The sequence below is a fragment of the Ambystoma mexicanum genome, chromosome 9, assembly GCF_040938575.1.
Source record: "Ambystoma mexicanum isolate Mex_15411 chromosome 9, UKY_AmexF1_1, whole genome shotgun sequence".
Classification (NCBI taxonomy): Eukaryota; Metazoa; Chordata; class Amphibia; order Caudata; family Ambystomatidae; genus Ambystoma; species Ambystoma mexicanum.
The window spans coordinates 782,136,855-782,157,220 of record NC_090931.1 but is presented as its reverse complement, the minus strand read 5'-3'; the positions used below and the strand labels follow the sequence as shown (position 1 = coordinate 782,157,220).

The 20,366-nt window shown below is 42.2% G+C and overlaps 1 protein-coding gene across 9 annotated transcripts in view; it reads left to right on the top strand.

Moving 5' to 3' along the window:
• Positions 1-20,366, top strand: part of HECW2 (HECT, C2 and WW domain containing E3 ubiquitin protein ligase 2) — a 1,520,428-nt gene that overhangs the window by 1,088,542 nt on the left and 411,520 nt on the right. For all 9 annotated transcript variants that reach the window (XM_069615717.1, XM_069615714.1, XM_069615715.1 and 6 more), the window contains one exon: positions 5,023-5,098. In XM_069615717.1, coding sequence (XP_069471818.1) covers positions 5,023-5,098 — 76 coding nt within the window. The remainder of the gene's footprint in view (positions 1-5,022; positions 5,099-20,366) is intronic.

Genomic DNA, 20,366 nt, shown 5'->3' with positions numbered 1-20,366 from the left:
CTGATGGACAATTATCTCTTATTAGTTTCTTCAATAATAGTGGACGCGAGACCGAGTCAAATGCAGCATGCAACTCAATAAACGCGAAGTAAACTGACTGTTTATGAGACTGACAGAGGGCTTTAATTGTGTTCAGCGTAAAGAGATTGACACAAGTGCCCATGCCCCTAACAAAACCCGTTTGATAAAGATCGCGTTTACCACAAGTTTCGGTCCATTGATTGAACTCTGACAATACTAGTTTTGCAAACAGTTTGCCTGGGGTACCTAGTAGGGCGATTGGCCGGTTGTTGCGAGGATCAGAGCGGTCACCCTTCTTATAGATAGGGACTATCACAGAATTTAACCAGGAGGCTGGAAGTCTGCGATTAGTCAGCACTTGTACAAAGATTGCATGGAGATTTGAAGCCCAAAGTCTTGGGTTATCTTTCAGAATGACATTATGGAGGCCATCCGGACCGGCAGCTCGTGATGTGCTTAATTTTTTAATCATTGCTTCAAGAAGATGAGGGGAGCAATGAATGTCCCAGGGTTTAGAGGACTGGATCTGATGATCGTTCGGATCAAATTCTGGATCGCTATAGAGATCAGAAAATTGTGATACCCAAGCCGCCTCTGTTACAGTATTTGATTGTATATGGGCTTGAGCTGCATTTGATTTTTGGTTTAGATATCGCCATATTTCTGCTGAGTTTTTAGAACAAATTGCAGATAGCATCGCTTCACTATCTTGTTGAAAGAGCTTGGCTTGGTGTCTTCGAATCCAATTCATGTATTTGCATTTAGCTGTTTTTAAGTTGACATTAATGTTGGCGTTATTTGTCATAAGTATTACTCTTTTTTTCTTTGCGATATTCGGCCTTGCGAGCTTTAATTGCAGAGTCAAATGTATGCTTATGAGTTTTTATATTTGGGTTTGGGACAATTGTGTGCCGAAACGGATCAAGAAAAGCAGTATACTCAATCAGTTTAGATGATTTATCGTGTTGGTGAATTGCATTCGTGAACTTCATAAGATTTCCATGTGTCCATCTAAGCCGATTTTTGGTATTATTGACCATGAGGTGCTGGTCAAGCCATTGTCTAGAAGGATCTATAGGCGTCCAAACTAACTGAAGGGAGAGAAGGTTGTGATCACTTACAGACCCCTGTATTATCTCAAACAGACGAATGCGGTTAAGCATGGTTCGCTCGACATATATATAATCACTGATGCTTTGACTAATGCCTCGCTGCCAAGTTGGATTCGGTGGAATGTCACTATCTACAGAACCATTTACCATACACATATTGCAGTCAGACATGATGTGGATCCACGTGGTAACGGCCCTCGTCTTATTTCTATTAGCCAGAGATAAACAATCCATGTTTAAATCGCCCTTGATAAGGGAATCAGTGATGCCGGGCGTGACTGCTATCAAATCAATGAGTCCTATTAGACCCTCAAAGAAAGCCACATCCGATATTCCAACCGGATTGCGGTAGATGTTAACAAGGGCTATTATATGATTTTTACAGGTAATTTTCACCAATTGCATATAGTCGCTGACATGCTTCCAGGCTTCAATTTTAAAACCCAATTTCTTATTAGCGGCCACCAATAGTCCTGACGAGGGTCGACCACGTGCTCCCATCTTTGCAGATAATAAAATGACATCAAAATTGTCCCAGGTTGGAGGTTCTAGATACCAAGTCTCTTGCAAAGCAATTATGGCATAGTCTGCTAAGATTTTTAATGAGGTATGTAAATGCGAATGGCCACGAGTATTCCAGGAAGCTATTTTAATGACATGAGGTTGTAATGTGGGTGATGGTTAATATCTAGATGTCTGCATGTCCTCTCGGGAACTCGTGTAAATTTGAGGTTGATGAACTAAAGGGGCATCTATGTGTTTTGTGGTACGCTCCGGGACTTGCGTCTTGTATGAGTTTGCCTGAGTTTGTATAACCTAAATGAATTCTAAACTTGAAACTTTAAATTTTAAATTTTTTTTTTTTTAAATGATATCTTTATATGTCAGCAATCTAGCTAGTCTCCATTTTTACTGTAGACCGTATGCTCCTATCACACATGTATTTTAACTATTTGTATTGTTAATATATTCTTTCTCACGCTTACACCACGCATTCTCCCCCTATGTTTTACTAATGTATGTTTTTAATGATGCCCAATGAGATGCAAGCAGTCTAGGTACATCGTCCCATGAATATATCTTGCCCTCATAAAAAACCTCCTAAGGTCGTCTCTCCAGCTCGATGTTGACACTGAAAAGACAGCTAAGAAACAAAGACTGGCATGCGGTTTGGACTATCATTAGCTGGTCTATATGAAATCTCCTTCCCGCTCTTTCAGTGCAACTAGATTTCTATGTCCATAGCATGATGAAAAAGTGATGTTCCATTCTGATATTCTTTAGTGCTCTGATTTTTGCAGGATTAGGCATTATTTAGGGCGCATAACAGAAACAATAGGGCTCTTGAAAATGCTGCACACCACAGTTGTCGCAGAAAGCCCTGGGCTCTGTGATAGTGTCCCCTCGTTTGCATGCTGGCAATCCCCATAAAGCGATAAAGTGTGCTGCTCATATCATTTCCCCATTATCTACAATGCATTGGGACTAACAAAACTCTGAGTGACACTCGAGATAACTGCTACCCATGACCCAGTGGCCATTTTGTAGTGCCCAAAAGGGGCTTTGGAAGAGTGCAAGGAGTGTCCTAGCCTGGACCCCCCTGGTCCCCACCAACTGTGCAAGTAGTACCTCATGGCCTCACCCACCCTGATGTAAGCCCTCTGATCCTCTTTGAAATGCAGCGGAGGGGCCCCGGCCCACTCCCACACAGACCAATGTTCTTCCAGTGTGCACTGACAGCTCTACTGTGCAGTGGAGGGGTGATCACGATATATTGTTCTGCACAAAACTCTGATATATAGCGCACTATTAGCGCAGTGCTCATCTTCTTAAATTTGGCGGACACATTACACTTGCTGGCACAAAATTGGTGACATCTTTATTAGAGACAGAAACATTATGTAGCTCTCCGATGCCTAACCCGGCTTAACCCCTGCTCAGCAAAAGCCATTAACATGAATAATGAATTAATATCTCAATAAGAGCTGTATTTAGCAGCATTATGAGTTTTAAGGAGAATTGCATGGAATAGAGAAGTATAGATCATAGAGATCAGGTCGTTTTTGGACCAGCACAGCCACAAGCTAATAATTGATGCTAAGAGCTGGAGTTGCTTTGCTAAACATTTGGAAAGTCTTTCTTTCATGCCTATTGCGTATTGTTGCTAAACCTAGTGGGTTGCTAAAGCTTGTGGCATGTCCTGATGGCGGCATGAAACCCCCTCTTCACCCCCAATTTTTCAATAGACTAAGAGCCTCATTTACAGTTTTGACAGTGTGGTAAAAAAGTGGCGGTAACAGCGTTACCGCCACTTTTACCACACTGCTAAATATAGCGTTTCAAAATTACACTTGCAAAATCCACCTGGCTTTTTGTGCGGTGGAATCATCCGCCACACAAAACCATTACCACCCGCAGAAATTACCTATACTCTTGGAGTCCAATGGATTTCCAAATGGGGAATAACTGGAGGGTCCGCATGGCTCTAAATGACCTAGGCCATCCCTGCTACTGCAAGTTGTGATGGTATATGAATCCAAACTAAACGAGGCTGCAAGTGTTTCTGATAAGTGTTCCAATGCTATGGACCTAGTACATGGTTTACAAATGGCCTCAATCCATAGTATGACTCACTCTGGCCACTGGACACTCCTGCCAGTGGATTGCCCTAAAACAGCCCCCGGTGTGCATCTGTGTGCCACTGTCTATTTGGTACAATGATGTTTGCCATAGGATCCACTTACTTTGTTATTTCATCTACAGTATCTGACTGTGCATACCGCAGGCATATGCTCATTCTAAACTGTGCATACCGTAGGCATATCCTCATTCTAAATTACTATCCTGTATTTTATTTATTTATTAGGTATTTATAATGCACCTATACACAATGTGCTTCAGGGCACAACAAGACTGGGGGGGGGGGAGACAAAGCAATAACGGTCCTACTAGGCCTTGTTACATTCGGATTGTGCAAGTGCAGTAACGAGAAGTGCAGGGGAGAGGGGAGGGGGAAGTGTTGGTTAGGGCGGAAGGACCTGTGGGGTAAGCGAGTGCCAGGGGCAGCCAGGTGGACAGAGAAAGGGAGCGCAGATTGTGCAGGGGAAAGAAGGTCCACAAGCTAAGTGCGAGGAACGGGCTGGAAGGGCTTGAGGTGTGCAGGCCCGGCCAGGATAGTGCCGGGGGAGGAAGCTCGGAAGGGCAACTGCAGGTTGAGGGGGAAGGAGGAGTTGAGGGGAGACCAAGTGCAGGGGTAGACTGGTCGCAGGGGGCCTGGTGCACTGTTCGAATCTGACGGAACCAGGCAGCCAGTCAAGAGGCAGAGAGGGACTTTAGCTGGGGAGATGGAAGGAGGACGAGAAAAGGAGTGTTTTGAGAAGCTGCATCCCATTAAGTCAGCCACACTCCCCTGGGGTTAATGTAGTGGCTGCTTCCCTTCACCAAAGCCTTGTCTAACATAGGCTTATTTGGGAGGACGCATCCAATTTAGTGATGCACAATTATTTCAAGAAAAATGGAGAGCCAGTCACTGCTTGCTCCGATAAGAGACAATTAAGCTTATTACATGTGGTTATGTATAAATCATTATAAGAACAAAGGAATGTATTGGTGATATGCTACAGTACGTTTTTAAGAATATATGTGGTCACTTGGATGCACCTCACTGAATCGGATGGTCACATTTTACCCCCGATGCCTTACAGATCCAGGCTCCAGGAAGGGCCCCTCCGCAAACATCGACTTGTCACCCATGTTTCTTCTAACAGCTTATTCAGAAGATGCTTACAAAGGGGTATTACTTCCAAGTATCTCTGGTTCTTCATTAGCTTCAGCACAAAGGAAATCTTCTTAGATATTCATTAATGCATATGTGCTCTCCTTTTATCAGATGGGGGCCGACGGTATGGATGAAAGTGCTTCTGCCAATCAACAGAGTCGAAAATTAGTCAGCTTCACCCTATCAGGTAAGAGTTTTCTGCACTCAGTAACAATAAAGCTTTCCATTAGAGAAATTCAAGTTAGAGCAATTAGTCAATCCTCCAACATAAAATGTTTGCCAACACAATTTGCTTTTCCAATGTACTTGCTTAATTCACTTATTTATTTATTGGGGTTTATGTCGCACAAAGCTTAGAAACGGGTCGCTTCTGGGCGTAAGGAAACGAAGGAAGGGCTGGGCGCAGTAGGGAGATGCAACAGGTAGGATTTCAAAGGAGACTTTAGAGTTCCTTCATCTTTCCTGAGTCTCCTTCACAGTCTGTGGTGTCTGACGTCAGCTGCTTTTGTCAGGTGGACCAATATGGAGGTCATTAGTTTAGACAATAGCCTATTTGAGGAGGAGTGATTTTGACCCTCTCTAGATTATAGTAGATCCTCTTGCTCTTTCAAAGTTGGTCGTTTGTTTGGACAGACGCCTTGCGCCAGTTCGTGTTTTTTGCAGGAATGCTGTGAGCCAAAGTGTAGTTGTAGGAGGCTCTCGGTGGATGACACTACGTCAGCAGGTTCAACAGGTAGAATTGACTTTTTTGCAGAATATCTTCTGATTCTAAGCTTTGCATAACATCTTGAACCGGCGACCAGTGGATAGTTTCTATCACAGTAATGATGTGTGCATGGGCTTTAAATCAAATGGTCATCGTTGCTCCCCTATTCTGAACCAGTTGGATCTGGTGATAATTCTCCTCCGGAGGCCAGCATATAATCGCTTGCAGTTTTCAAGGCTGGACAGAACCAGGATTTGGGTTAATCTGATTCTGTGGCTCATCTTGAGGTGAGGGGTATATTTATTTAGGTAATTCATCTGGAAGTGGGAGATCCTGGTCAGTTAGTATATCTGTGGGGTAAAAGGTATGTTATTGTCGAAAAGAAACATAAATTGTTTTTTCATGTTGTTTGGAGGGGTTTGCCCAACAAGATTAGCACTTCAGTAGATAGTGTTTCCGGTCAGTGTATACCTGTAATCATGACTTCAAACCAGCAGGTGTTGAAACAGATGCTGTTTCCAATCACCCTATCCTGAATTGTTGATATACAGCCGGGAATCTGTTCGTTGAACTTTTGTTTTTCATCTATCCTCAGCATCAGGTTCATATTGTCAGACTATAATTACAAGTATTCTCTGAATGTGTTGATAATGGAAGCCAAAGAATGTTTAATTAAGATTAGTACCGGACGAGGGGGGTCTGGCAACCTCCCAACCAATGAGGAGAACAGAGTCTTTACCACACCTGTAAAGATTTGCTCTGTGCCTCCTCCAAGTGGGAGGCTGCCATGTTTCCTCGCTGGGATGAAGGTAAGTGCACTCTCCCCCCATGTCCACTGCCCCTTACCCCCACTCTATCCCCCTTTTCCACATTTCTAACTTGCACCCCACCCACCCCACTTACTCACCCTTCCGCGTTCCATGTAGGTGCCGGGAACGCTAGTGGCCATCCCTATTGGATCCAGTTCCTGGGGATGGATCAGTGAGGGAGGATCACCTCGATGAGGGGTCCTTGGGGAGTGGGAGCGGGGCACTGATGGGCAACACGCGGCATCCCCCTTCTTTCAACACTTTTGGTTTCAGAACCGTTTACCTGATGTATCCCAATACCAGGGACAGGCAAAGCCAGGCAATAGACCAGAATCACACACACCTGACAGTCCTTTCCCTTCCCCAGAGGGATAGAAGGTGGAGAACAAGAGCACAGGACAAGCAAGGCAGACCGCACGACGTAAGAGCTAACTCAACACGGCAGAACAAAAGGAGTAGAAAGAAGGCCCAGACCAAGAGGGAGACCAGGAGAGAGTAGACCTTGCCCTTTCTGACCAAGGCCAGAGGGAACTTCGCAGAGGAAATGATAAGTCCGCAAACAATAGCCAATGTGTATTGCAACAGATGTGCCTGGTACCCAAGCCCCTCCGAAAATGATTACCAAGCCAGGGAGAGACACTGGTCTCTGTGGTACAAACCATGACTCCAAGACATCAGAAAGCAAAGCAGTTCATCACAGCCAATGAGTCGAGGGTAGTGTCGATAAGAAATCGAACTGTGTTGAATGAAAAGTAGCCAGAGGCTAAATTGAACTTTAAAAAGCAAAAGGAAACTATTAAGAAAGAGGGGGGAAAACCAGATACAGAGGAGTCCGGCACCACGTGGGTGTTCACGCAGGAAACTCTGGGCTATTACCCAACGGTAAGGACTATCATAACCAGAAGGCCTTGGGAAGAGGCGAAGAACGAAAAGTGGTCATACAGGGGTCTCGTAAAATCCTCTGTACTGTAGAAAGCCTTTGACCGACAGAGAACTGTGAAAGCTAAGGGAAGTGAATCCTGCATGGTGAAGATAAGTACATGTGTTACAAAAATCAGTGAGAGCTAACCCGACAGAGGGAAGCCGACAACCAGGGACAAAGGCGAAAACCTGTTTAAAAAGACATTAAGAATTGTGATAGCGTGAAGTATTACAAGACAAGGGGAACAGAAGTGTCCCCCTTGTCTTCAGTGGATCCGAGCCTGGCCGAGGGAGATCCAGGGGTGGAAAGTTATCACCCCAAGTTCACTGAGAAAGGAACGGTCTTGTAAATTTGTAAAGTGATCACAGTTCAAGGATGTTTATTGAACTATAAATGCAGGGTGGAAAGACACCTAAACTTAACCTAAATCAAAGATGGGACCAAGCGTCGACCATCAAATGAAAAATAAGGCAATCCTAGTGGCGTTGTGTCAAAATAAAAGGGCCTATACTAAGGAAAACCTATTGCCAATGCCTTACAACTAATTACAGAAAGAGTGTGGGATAGGGTATCAAAATTAAGAAGAAAGTGTTCACAAATAATAAGTCAGGATGTGATTGTCTATTGCCAGACTTTGCCTGGCCCTGGTATTGGGATACATCAGGTAAACGGTTCTGGTGTTAGTCCATTGTCTTTTGTGTTGTGCGAAAGTATTTGTGTGGAAAGGGGGGCAGTGTTTTGGAATATCCTACGTGGTAGGATGGGGCTTCTGGGCACTTAGTGTTCTGGAAACCTGCCTTCAGCATCTGCTAAGGTTTAATTTGCACACATTAAAGTAAAAAATAATCCAAATGTGATGTAATTTCCCTTTCTACACATGCCTGTTCCGGGCTCCTAGCCAAATGAGCTAAGGATATATCATTGTACTCCTTAACATATGATCATCTGATTTAGTTAAATTTTAGATATTTGCTTTTGAATGTATTGTGTCCTGTCCCAAGTCCCTGGGGTCCACGGCCACAGCCATCCCAGGGAATCCCAAGGCCCAGGGTAGCAAAGTAGGCCTTATTAGTGGGGAACTGGTAGGCCAGGAGATAGGAACTACATTACCCAGCATGCACAGGGGCCACACGTGATGTAATGCCAATTTAGGGGACATTTTGGGATCAAGGCTACTTAAGCCATGCTCACCAGCACTCTGTGCTTAACGTACTGACTGCTGATGCGCTCACCAGTTCCGCCGCTCTGCTCTGAAGCCTGTAACCCGCTCCGCAAGAATCACCCATACCTCACATTACCGGGTACAAGCAAGAGAATCTAGCTTACCTTTCGCTGCCACCACTGTGGTTCCTCCATCCAGCTCCCCATCACAGTACATTGCTCTTCCATTCCGCTCCATCTAGGAAGAAGAGAAGACTTTGCTGTGCGTTTGCTAAAGAAGAGGTATATCCATGCTTGCAAACCGTAATCAGAACCAACCTGATCCCACCTCCTTCTAGCTCACCATGGCTGCTCCTTGCCCACTCTTATCATCTGCAGAAGAAGAAATAGACATTGGTACGCATACTCTACAGGACGCTTAAGCTTTCCTGCATTTAAGCAACAATCCCAGTCTACCCGCTCCTTGTTTCACTAGTCGACACCTGCCAAGAAATAAAGCCATTATAGAAGAAAGGCTTTATAGAAGAAAGAGAAAAGAATGATGTTCAGATGCCAAGAGAGACAGTCAGTAATCACCTAGTACACAAATTGGGACCATGCAGGAAAGGTATCCAGTGATAATGTTGCAATGAAATGGCCCTCAGGTGGTGACATTTCCTTAAAAATGCACCCTTCAGACAATCAAACAATTTCTCCCAAATATTCTAGAATTGGAGGTAATAGTATAGAATTATAGCCCTCATCAAATTTTTGGGGAAAGAATTTTGGGGGGGCAGAAAAAACTTACCTACCTGGTGACTTTTTCACAGCGACATAATCACATGGAACCCAAGGAAAGAGGAAAACACTGGTATCTTCATCCAAGCAGTGAATTTAACTACCTTGAACTGCCAAACTCCCCGGCGTTCCACACCTCCAGGTTCCAGGGACACAAGGAGATTAGGGGGAAGCGGATCATAGGGACACATCACGTTCCCTGGGATCATACTCATTTTACTTCCATATCTTCAGAGGTTCCTCTAACATCCAGAACCAGGATCCTCATCAGCCGAAGGATAGTGGGACCCCCCCCAATTACAACCCCACTCTCTCAGTTGGCCTGTTTCCCTCTGTCATCTACCGGAAACATAAAACACCAGATTTAATATAATAATTTGTATTATTAATCCTCAGCCCTTAAGAGGAAAAGGGAGTGAAATACATACACGTTACTCTTAATCTGCAACCACTTTCATCGACTAGTAACAATCTCCCCCTACTAATAATCTCAAATATTTGATGCTAGGAAACAAGAGATATCGTTGCTACACTCTATACATTCAAAATCATGCTTAGGATTTGAACAGTGTTTTCCTACGCCACAATCTGTCCTATCAAATGGGGAGTCTTTGCTTCAAGCGAAGTTTCAGACATCGGCCATCAAGCTGAGAGAACGCATTGGGCAGACAAAATCAATCTTAAAATGGTATCTCCCACTGAAGAGGCACGAAGAGTAAAAGAATATTTACCTTGGCTCCAAAGTAAATTAGCGAGGTCTTTACTGACTCACTTGCACTTCAGGCAACTCCCCTAGTCAACTCGGGCCCGCTGGAAAAACACAGAACTGGCTGATCAACTTTGTGACAGTAGGCTGGATGAAATGTATATGCACATATACTTTATACGTTTAGGTGAACATCAGAGACATGGAAGGAGCACTTTTTTATGATCATTGCTGCATGTTATTGGATACCGCACGTGTAGGCTGTTCTATTTTCATTACTAATGAACGATGAGCTTACAGTATTCTGCTTAGAAAACAGTCTGATACAAGTTTTATAAGGAAACAAAAACTGATGAGTGGGTAATCTGTATGGTGTTGAAATCAAGAAACAGCCAACTTCTTTTTTTTCATTTTGACAAAGAGAAACAAAACAACGGATCTTCACAGGAACATCCGACTTCCAAAGAGAAAACACTTCACATAGGAGGGTGTTGTGCTTGCGGAAAAAACAGGGAATGGGAGTGCCCGGCGCTCAAATCGGAATTCTCCCATGCAGCATCAAAGAGCACTATGTGTGGATTTGTGACAAGGTACAACAACTGAAGATCAGGACAGTGCATGTACTAAGTTATTTTGAAGACAATATTATTCTAAGTGTTTGGGTCAAGGAAGCAAAGATCATGGGACTTTGTGGGAATCAACAGCACAGACGTCATTATGAATTTGGTCTCTGGGTCACCACATACCCCTGTAGATTGTGAATTGTATGAGAAAGTACAGTTTGACAGGAGTATCGACCTGCCTCAGGCCCACATAGTAGGGGTCCCTTATACATACTAGGAAACATATCTTCAAGTTCAAGGGATGAGATGTAGTATGCAAATTGTATTCAGCTGAAAGGGGGCAGAGTTGTTAAATTGGATGATCGGGTTGCCCTACAGATAATACGGTACCCAGGGAAAGCATGTTCCATACTCGGCCTTCTGCTTAATATCCACTGGGATCCGAATGACGTGAAGGAAGATTATACAGAGATATTCAAAGATAATATTGGCTTCAAGCATAGGATTAGCCTACATAGGGTAGCCAACCCCATCATACATAAGGTAAGGCCTGTACCAGTAGATGTCAAGGTTGAGTTAGAAAAAGATCTCAAGAGACAGGGCAAGAATAAAATCAATCAATCCATAGTCACCTGAATGGCTCTCACCAGTAGTGACTGCGCACAAACCGAATAAGACCATTAGGATGTGTGCGAACCTCAAGCACCTAAACTCAAGTATGTAGGGGGCTAGACATCTGCTGCTCAATATCAGTGAGCTGTTGGCAACTTTGGAACAGGCTGTGCTGGGTGTTCAAACAGCCCTTTAAGATGACTGGCGGTACCCCGGAGATAGATGGGGATGCAGATTTTATTCATACATAAATAATCAAGATGACACAAATAGTTTGGCAAAAGTTTGTCTGTTTGAATATCAAGTATCTAAAACAGGGAGTTCAACGAACATCAGCAATAGCTTGATACTCTGACTCTAACTACTTCATAAAAAAACAGAGTTCTTATACCCGTAACTGGTCATAATTGACGTGTTGACCTGCGTCATTAGCAACATCATCCTATGTGGCAAACTACAAAAACCTAACGGGAGGTGGGATTGGTTCTAAGTGAATAACTAAGCACAGGTTTCATATCTGTATAGAGTAACGGAGAGAAATAATTGGATATTTAACATCAGGTGGGGCAGCTAAGCCCTCCTTTCAAAATGGCAACTATGAACGTCACTAAATGTATGACGTCCCATTGGTCACACAAGCTATAGGACCCCCAACTGCGTGGTCCCCTACAATTGGTTGGCTTCTAACACCCGTCAGGGAGGTGGGATTGGTTCTAGTGAATAACTAAGCACAGGTTCCATATCTTTATAGAGTAACGGAGAGAAATAATTGGATATTTAACATCAGGTGGGGCAACTAAGCCCTCCTTTCAAAATAGCAACTATGAACGTCACTAAATGTACGACATCCCATTGGCCACACAAGCTATAGGACCCCCCAACTACGTGGTCTCCTACAATTGGTTGGCTTCTAACACCCGTCAGTACTTTTCAAACTACGTAAGCAGCATGCAGACTGAACAACCAGGTGTGGGTGAGCCCGTCTTTGCACCAGCTTCCCACCAATAAGCATATCATCCATCATCATCTCAATGGTCCAGTGTCAATTAGCGCTTTGAAGTTGGCCTTGAGTTTGTACTGTTCTCTGAGAATTTTTAAGGAGTATGGGCACCAGCCGGCTTCTGTGCATAGGTGTGATCATCTCGTCCATCCAACTTTCTTCCATCAGGTGACTGGACACCATGAAATTGAGCCTTTTCGCGTATTTGATTTTATTCTCAATAGTCCTCTGACGTCTTTTGTTTTTGCTTGACCTTTCTGAACTGGAGCTTATGTTCTTTCACGTTAATTGTATCCAATGTCAGCCAATTCCAGTTTGATAAGACTTTGGCTTTCTTGGCTCAGTGAACTCCTTAGCTGAACTTTTATTCTATTTAATATAATTACTTTTCTTAACTGCGACACTGAAATGATACCTTCTTGCTTTGTTCAGTACTGCTTTATACGTAGTGGAAACATCCACCCTTTACTTGTCCATCTATAGAGGTATATATGTATATGTTGGTGCTTGCCGCGGTCTAACTATTTAAAAGCATGTGGCTAGCTTCATGATTGCTTTGCTGCTTGCGTTTCATTGCATCTGTACATGTTTAAATTAACTAAGTATCTTCATCAGGTCTGTGGCATAAGTCTCTTCATCTTGATCCCAAGATGTCACTTATCCTTGATGCTTCTATGTTCTTTATAAATCATCTGCCTCTCTGGTCTGGTTATCTTTCTATATGGGTGTCTATTCAACTTTGTATGACGTCACCATTCATCTTTGTCATTTAGTTTCTTTTCTTCTTCAGGAATCTCGTTCAAATGGCCATCATATTGTCTTGTATGCAGGTATGGTTTCCTCAATGGGTACTTTACCTCCCATATTCTCTTAGGTATAGGTATTCTTATGGGTACTGCACAGAGCCCCCGCTCTTCTCTTTGCTGGTTTACCTGCTCAGTATACGTCACATACTTTGGTTCATACTTTTCAGGTAATGTAGGCGGGGCAGTTACAGTGGGGGTACATGGATCCTCCTCTACAAAGCAAAGGCAGTAGTGTTTTCCACTCTGGACCGGTCTTTTAAAATGTTTACTAAATGTACTGTGATTCTTTTGAAATTTGCTCTCCAAAATCAATACATTTCTGATTGGATGTGAAATGTGTCCTACACCAAGTGCTTGCAACAAGACAGGAAGAATCATCGTGGACATTGCACCCTTCCTTGCAGACTGTTGGGTTCTCTAGAAAGGCGTGGGCTAAGAACCTTGCATTTAAACTGATAGCAGTGAACAAACAAACAAATGCACACACTGGGTCTTTGTGTCGGAGTATTGCATGTGTGTAGGAATACGCCTTCTATAGTATTCAGTGCATAAGACATCTGACAGAGTGCCAGCATGTTTGCATGCTAGTCTGAGTAGACACCCGTAGTTCTTTCAAGGGGACATGTGCCTTATACATAACAATCCTCCCTAAATAGTTTTTGAGTCGACGATTCATGTCATTCTTCAGAGACTCCCCTTCCCTCAGTGTCATAGTCTCAAAGCCATACAGAAGGTTGGGAAAACCTCTATTATATCAGTGTAGATTGTACCCATGGTGTCGATTCTACCAATGTCAAAGGCAGCACTTGATCTCTGTATTGGTAATCACCATGGGGTCCATGACTCCAATTGCTTCTACTTCAGACCTAGGGAGAGAATTCCTTAGACTGTCCCTCTCGCCCTCACTTCCACTAGTGGGGATACCAGAAGGTTGTGTGCTCCAATATACCTTTCTGGCCACCTGGATATTACTTCTGGTGGCCATTATCGTGGTCCCTTTTCTGCTGATGAATAACAATGAATGGTTGGGTCTCGAACGGGGCCCACATTTCCCTCCACTGTACCAGTCTTTGTTAAGTTCCACATCACAGATCTGTATATTTGATTAATTTTCCCCCTGGTGGTCACAGCCTGTTAGGCAAGGGTGTATGTAGTAATCCTGTGGGAGACTACACCTAACTTGTCCTCTTGGCAATAAGTAACCCACCTTTTGGTGTAGGCCTGTACTACACAAGTTGGTAGAGTGTCTGAGCAGCCAGGCTTATCTCAAGAGGGGTCAATGTGAGCTGTAGGGTTGTAACATAGAGTTTTACAGTGACAGGTATTCAAATAACATTTCACTCAAGGTTTATTTATTAAAATAATTATTTATTAATTTAACAGTCAGTTTTAAAATAAGCCTTCTTTAGAAGGGGGGCAATATGCAACACTTAAATATACTTCAGCAATAAAAGCCTTCAGTTAAGTAAGTAGATACCCTTTTGGGATGTCACACACACACTTCCTACACCCTGAGGTGACTTCAATTGCTGGGCCTATTTCCAATTTATTTTCCCAGAGACAAAAAAATGTCAATTCATGCCAAAGAGCACAGCCTGAATCGCTGGATGGCTTTGGACCAGGTCCGAAACAACTTGGGCACGAAGCGTTGACTCGCAATACTTTTGTGTATGTGATATTTTGACACATTCCAATGTGCCCCACTGCATCACTTCACAAATGGTGAAAGAAACAGCCCAAAATGGATGCGCTGACTCCTGTGCGCGCCACAATCTTCAAAACTGTGTTTGCTCAGCCATCCAAGAAAAGGCTGCAGACCCCGCCACACACAGTCAGGGGGGGGTGAAAACAGTTACCACTGCAGGAGCATGCCAGTGGGCTCTGCCACATTCAACATGTAGTAAAGCAGCAGAATGTGCTGAAAACCAAAAATGCATTTTAAAATGTTAGCTTTGCAACCTTAAAAAGTGCTGTTTTGGTGCTAGATCCATTAATTTCTATTGAGATCAAAAGGGTACTGAAATGCCCAGGATCATCCAGTGTGGCTCAGAGGAACCGGGCCTCATTGACTGACAGCTCTATAAAATGTATCTAAGGAAAAAGCAACCCAGGAACTTTTATTTTCATTTCATAAGGAAAAACGTGGCTAAAACTGAAACAAGTAACAGAATCAACTGTGCAGAAAGAAACAAAGGCAGGATACATTTATCCAGACTGCAAACAATCCCAGCACTCAAGGGAGGAACTGATGCTGAATAAAATGTGTATGTGTTACAGAGGAAAATCAGATTTAAAAGAACTCAGTTTAATATGCTTTTTATGAATGAAGTGCAAAAATCGCCTGTTGTGAAAGCATGTTTTTGTTTAAAGGCTTAATTCTTTAAGAAATGTCAAAGGATTGCTAATGTTAAAATCCACCTATAAACTGTGTTCATTTTATATGTTTAAATGAAAGATTTAGGTGAAACTTAAAGTTAAATCCAGTCTTGAGTTAATTAACTATTCAAAAAAATATTCTGCTCTGACAGTCCTTAGCCTGGGAAGGGTTGACACTTCACTGCTGGCAGGAAAGGCTAATTGCTGAGGGGAGGCCTCGCATACTCATAACAAGGGACCTCATTAGACGTTCGTCTGGGCCCCAGGCAAGGACAATAGCAGGCTTCGACACTCACCCTTCCAGGGGAGGGGCAGGGTGTTCCACTCTCCAGGAGGAGGCTTCTCATTGAACTTCAAAGGACTTGCATTTGCTCCCACTTGGGAAGGAAGAAAATAAACCTGACATGTGATTTTTTGATTTCAAATGCTTATTTGCCACTGAACTTCAAGACATTTAACTTAGCAGCAAAAATAAGTAAACAAGTGAAAAATACATACATATAAATCTTCTGAATTTAGGCTAGCCATTTGAAAACATGGTAGGATTTCTTACTGCATAAAGAACTGAAGTTATGAAAAAGGACTAATTGCGCAGAAACTATTAATGATGCAAATCTAATATAGTGTACCCATGTTCTAGGGGTGATTGCACATATATGTACCGAATTAGGAATTCCTAGGCCAAACCTTTATGATTAAAATTGCCAAAATACCACAGAAAGACAAGTCCAGGTCCCACCGACTTGGGAGTTAGATGTAAAGGAGACCCACGAAATATATAATTTATGTATCCAATTTTCTTAGACGCCATAAGTACATAAATATGTATTTGTGGAAAAGTTAAATTTTGGTCCCAATAACCATGGGAAGTTTCCAGAAGAGAACCTAAAACATGACAACTCTTTCTGTCATCCAACCAGCAAAAAGCAAGGCAGGAACTGTACCTTTGACCAATCATAGCCTTGTGGGTGTGAGTTGTAAGTCTTCCACTACCATAAACTTACTGATGCCATTTGGCAGGATAAATAAGGGAACCTCACAACACACAGACACACACTGATTCCTGACTCCAACCTGATTTCCGCGTGGTGCCTTGTACCTGAATTCTCCATCTTGTTCCTGATTTCTTTGCAAAGCCAAGGCCTCAGCATTGCTGAACTCTTTTTCAGCTAGGCCCAAATACTGAAACCATCCCAAACCCAAGGGAAGCAATTTGAAAAAGTTTGGCTTGCTACCATTAATGCTTGCCTGCTGAAACTCGCCATCCCACTGATCTACAGTGTACAGCAACCAGAAGGGCCAATCCAATCCAGTCCAGTCTAAGGTGCCAGTCCAGTTGACCAGAACTGCTCAGCTGACCGATCCCGCCAGAAGTGCCCTGCTGTCCGTAGACCCGATCCGTGATGACCAGTGCCGTTGATGGTCCAAAAATCTTAATTTAAAGTGGACTGTAAGTTTCATTAGGAATCATAGTAAACCATATGATATGTTATGATATGATATGTTATTTGTAACGCGCCTATATACTGCCTTACATTGTCCTATCCCAATCTATAACCCATCCACTTAAGAACTTGTAGTATTGTCACCCCAGTCTTGAAACTTTGCCTTTGATTCCTTGTGCTAGTGATAACTTCTTTAAAATCCATTTGTCTTGTGAAATCCCAAACCCTTAATCCTCACTCTGGTAATCGGACTGAGTCCTGCAGGGCGGGCGTGGAGGCGCTGGGGTTGGTTCCGCAGATCAACTCTAGAGCTTACTGTGTTTCAAACTGGTAACCAGCCTGAGTGCCCTTGTGTAGAGCATACTTGTCATTGTAAAAATTGATTTCTTTTTTCTTTTTCTCGCCTTTATTCTCCAAAAACATCTCTCATTCAAACTTGCATAACTTCCTTGATATAATAGCTAGAGACTTCATTTCAATTCTGACTTAAACAAAAGACCTTTAGCTACATCCCGCATCCAAAAACAATGTATTTGACCCCTTTTTCTTAAAAAACGTTTAGTGAAAATTAGGTGGGAATTCGCATTTCTGCAAAAGTTTTACAAATGTGATTTCAATTCCAATTATTTCCAAACTTCCATAAAGATTCAAAGTGTTGCTCATCCTAAAGCTTATGATTGTTAGCATATTTTCAGTGTTGCTCCCATAGAGATTTATCTTGATTTAAGGATTTTGCACACTTTTCATTGTTTTGCTGAGCCATTTTTCAAGTGTCATTTCAAAAGTGTAAAATTCCAAACCGTTTTTCTCTCTTGTTTGGGGAGGGAAGGTTGTATTCAAATATTGTACACTGCTCTTTATTCCTGAATACCTGCTGCTTACTTACATCTGTGTAGAATTGCTTCTTTGTGAGTTGTGACATTTGCAGGGGAAAATCTTAACTTAAGTGCTATCTTTTCAACAAGCCAAAACTGTTCTTTTCTATGATATTTTATATTCTGTGTTGCTATAAGTGAATTCAACTGCCTTACCTACTTTCTGATTTGTATTGTGAGCAGACTAGTGATTGCTGCCCCATATATTAAAACATATGTTTGATTTGAATTTTAAATAAATAAATAAATATTACCTTTACCAACCAGCCTGATTCCTGGTCCATTGTGACCTGGGGGTATTTTGAGAAGGGGTGTGATATGAGTGGTATATCACTCAGAATATTGAACCTATAGACACAATAAGTAAGTATTTCATTTGTGCATTACATGCTAGGCTGAGACCCGGGTGTATTGACTGATTGAAATCCTTAACATGTGGTTTATGGTTATTTAGTGATGTGGTTATTTTAAAATTTGACGGAGAAGGGGTTGCCCCTGTCCCCACAAAGACTATAGTTATATCTCCCATGGTGCATTGCAGGATCATGGTTTTCAGAAATGAAATGACTGCCATCTTGTTTTTCCCTCGATGCAAGAGATATTTGCAGCTATAGCCAGGGTTATGGGAAAATGAAACGCAGTAAAAAGCAATTTGTAGGTCAAACAACATATAAATGTCATCAGGGTAGAGGTGGGGGGATTGCCAGAGGGCACTGGGTGAAATTTGGGAGTTGTAGGATGCGTAGGGACCGAGTTTGCAGCACAAAGCTTTCTTTAGCCTCGGCTATAGCCGCAAATAGTCGACATCTCGATGCAAACTGCGACACAGAAGCAGCGTGTGTTCTGGGGTGAAAGAGAGAGGGCAGAGGAGGTGAGGAGGTCGTCTGGGCAGTGAGGGGAGCAGGCACAGATGAATTGCTGAGGGCCTGGGGCAGCAGGGAAGCATTTTTTCCTGCCATTTTGATGGTATTCGCTGCTGTATTCGAGGCTACAAAGGACTACAGATAGCCGCAGGTATGTGTAGTTTGGTATGCGCGGCTATATAGTTTGGGGTGTCAGTGTTGTATATTTTTTGAAAGTTCTTTGGTTAGGTGTAGTCTTGTCAAGTGTGAAAAATCCCTGGCCAAAGGCCATGGTCAGAGACTTGGTAGGTATTAGAGAGTATTTTTTTTTATTTTGGATGTGTGTTTTCAGACTTTTGAGCATGTGAGACATTGGAGAGAAAGAAGAAAATAGTTTAACAAAATTAATATGAAAAGGAGGAATTGTAGTGTGGTTTTAGATGTACAATAGAATGCATTTTAGGGTGGATATTTTCAATTATGGTTTTATATTGTGTGGCTGTGGAATGTTAGCCTACCTAGTTTATTGTTACATATTTTTATTATTTTTCAGTTATTTCATATAAGTACATGAAGATTGTTGTCCTATACTGATTATTTAAGTTGTATAGTAGTATAAAAGTTAAAGTCAGTCCCCTTCTCAACTAACGTTTTGTAACCGCGGCTATAATAAAAGCAAATTAACTGTAGCCGCGGGTATAGTAAAACATTATTTTGTTATTATTTCTTTTGTATTTGTGTATTTATACATGATAAGTATCCCTTACAAGGACTGTTTGGGGGAAACTGAGTGTAGAACTTTAGCACGTCAGGAGTACTGTTTTGATGCTATCAAGGAACACTGCATTTCCTTCATCGGTTAGGTGTACTCCGTCATGCCTATAGAAATTGATCATGTAGACCTGTATGTTGTTGTTCGAAATCCATAATTGGTTGTGATCTGTCATGAATGCAGAAACTGCTTTATTAAACTTTCTCTGGGATTTCCGACTTTTACCATTATATCTGGTGGTCCATCTCCATTGTTGCCTCTGAGTTAGAATGGAAAAGATGAAGATGTTGTGAGGAAATAGTTCCATTTGTTTTTCCATGTCTTGTTTCATCATTAAATTAAGGGACACCCCACGTACATTCCCCAAATCATTGCCTCCACAATAAATGAGTATGATATCTGGGTGCCATGTACTTCTCAGACGTAACAATTTTTGAAGAATTGAAACCACTGCATTCCTCGCCTTCAAAACCATTCAATTGTAACATTTGTCAAACCTAGGTCCATGGTAATATTTAGTTTATCTCCAAAAGCCAGCAATCAAAACAGCCAACTGTCTATAGCCACATAGTTTTCATTGCTGTGTTTGTATGAGTGGGGTATGTATGATGTGTGTGTTGTAGTTTCTAATTGGTTGAGGGTGCTGTTGTTATAATTTGCTGCATTGCTATTCGCTGGTAGACATCCACAGCAACCCTCTGTAGCTGCAGCTATATTAGGACAAATGACACATCATGTGTTTGTGGACGTGTAGTAGCTACGGCTCAGGTAGTTATGCACACAACCCCTCTGTAGCGGCGGCTATATTTTGACGATTGACACATCCTGTGTTGTAAATATGTATTTTTGAATAAATAACAGTTCAATAACTATGCATGAGCAGTACACATACAGGTACGTATTTTATAAAAGTCCTTGTCAAATTGCCTTTTAGTTTTATTTTCTTTGTAGACATAATACCGTGTTTTGCTTAGTGTAATTGTTTGTATTTTTAATATTTAATTTGATATACTGCACGAGCAATGAAAAAACTTAAGTTGCAGAGACGTTGAGGTGAGCAATACATTGTAACAAACCTTTGAA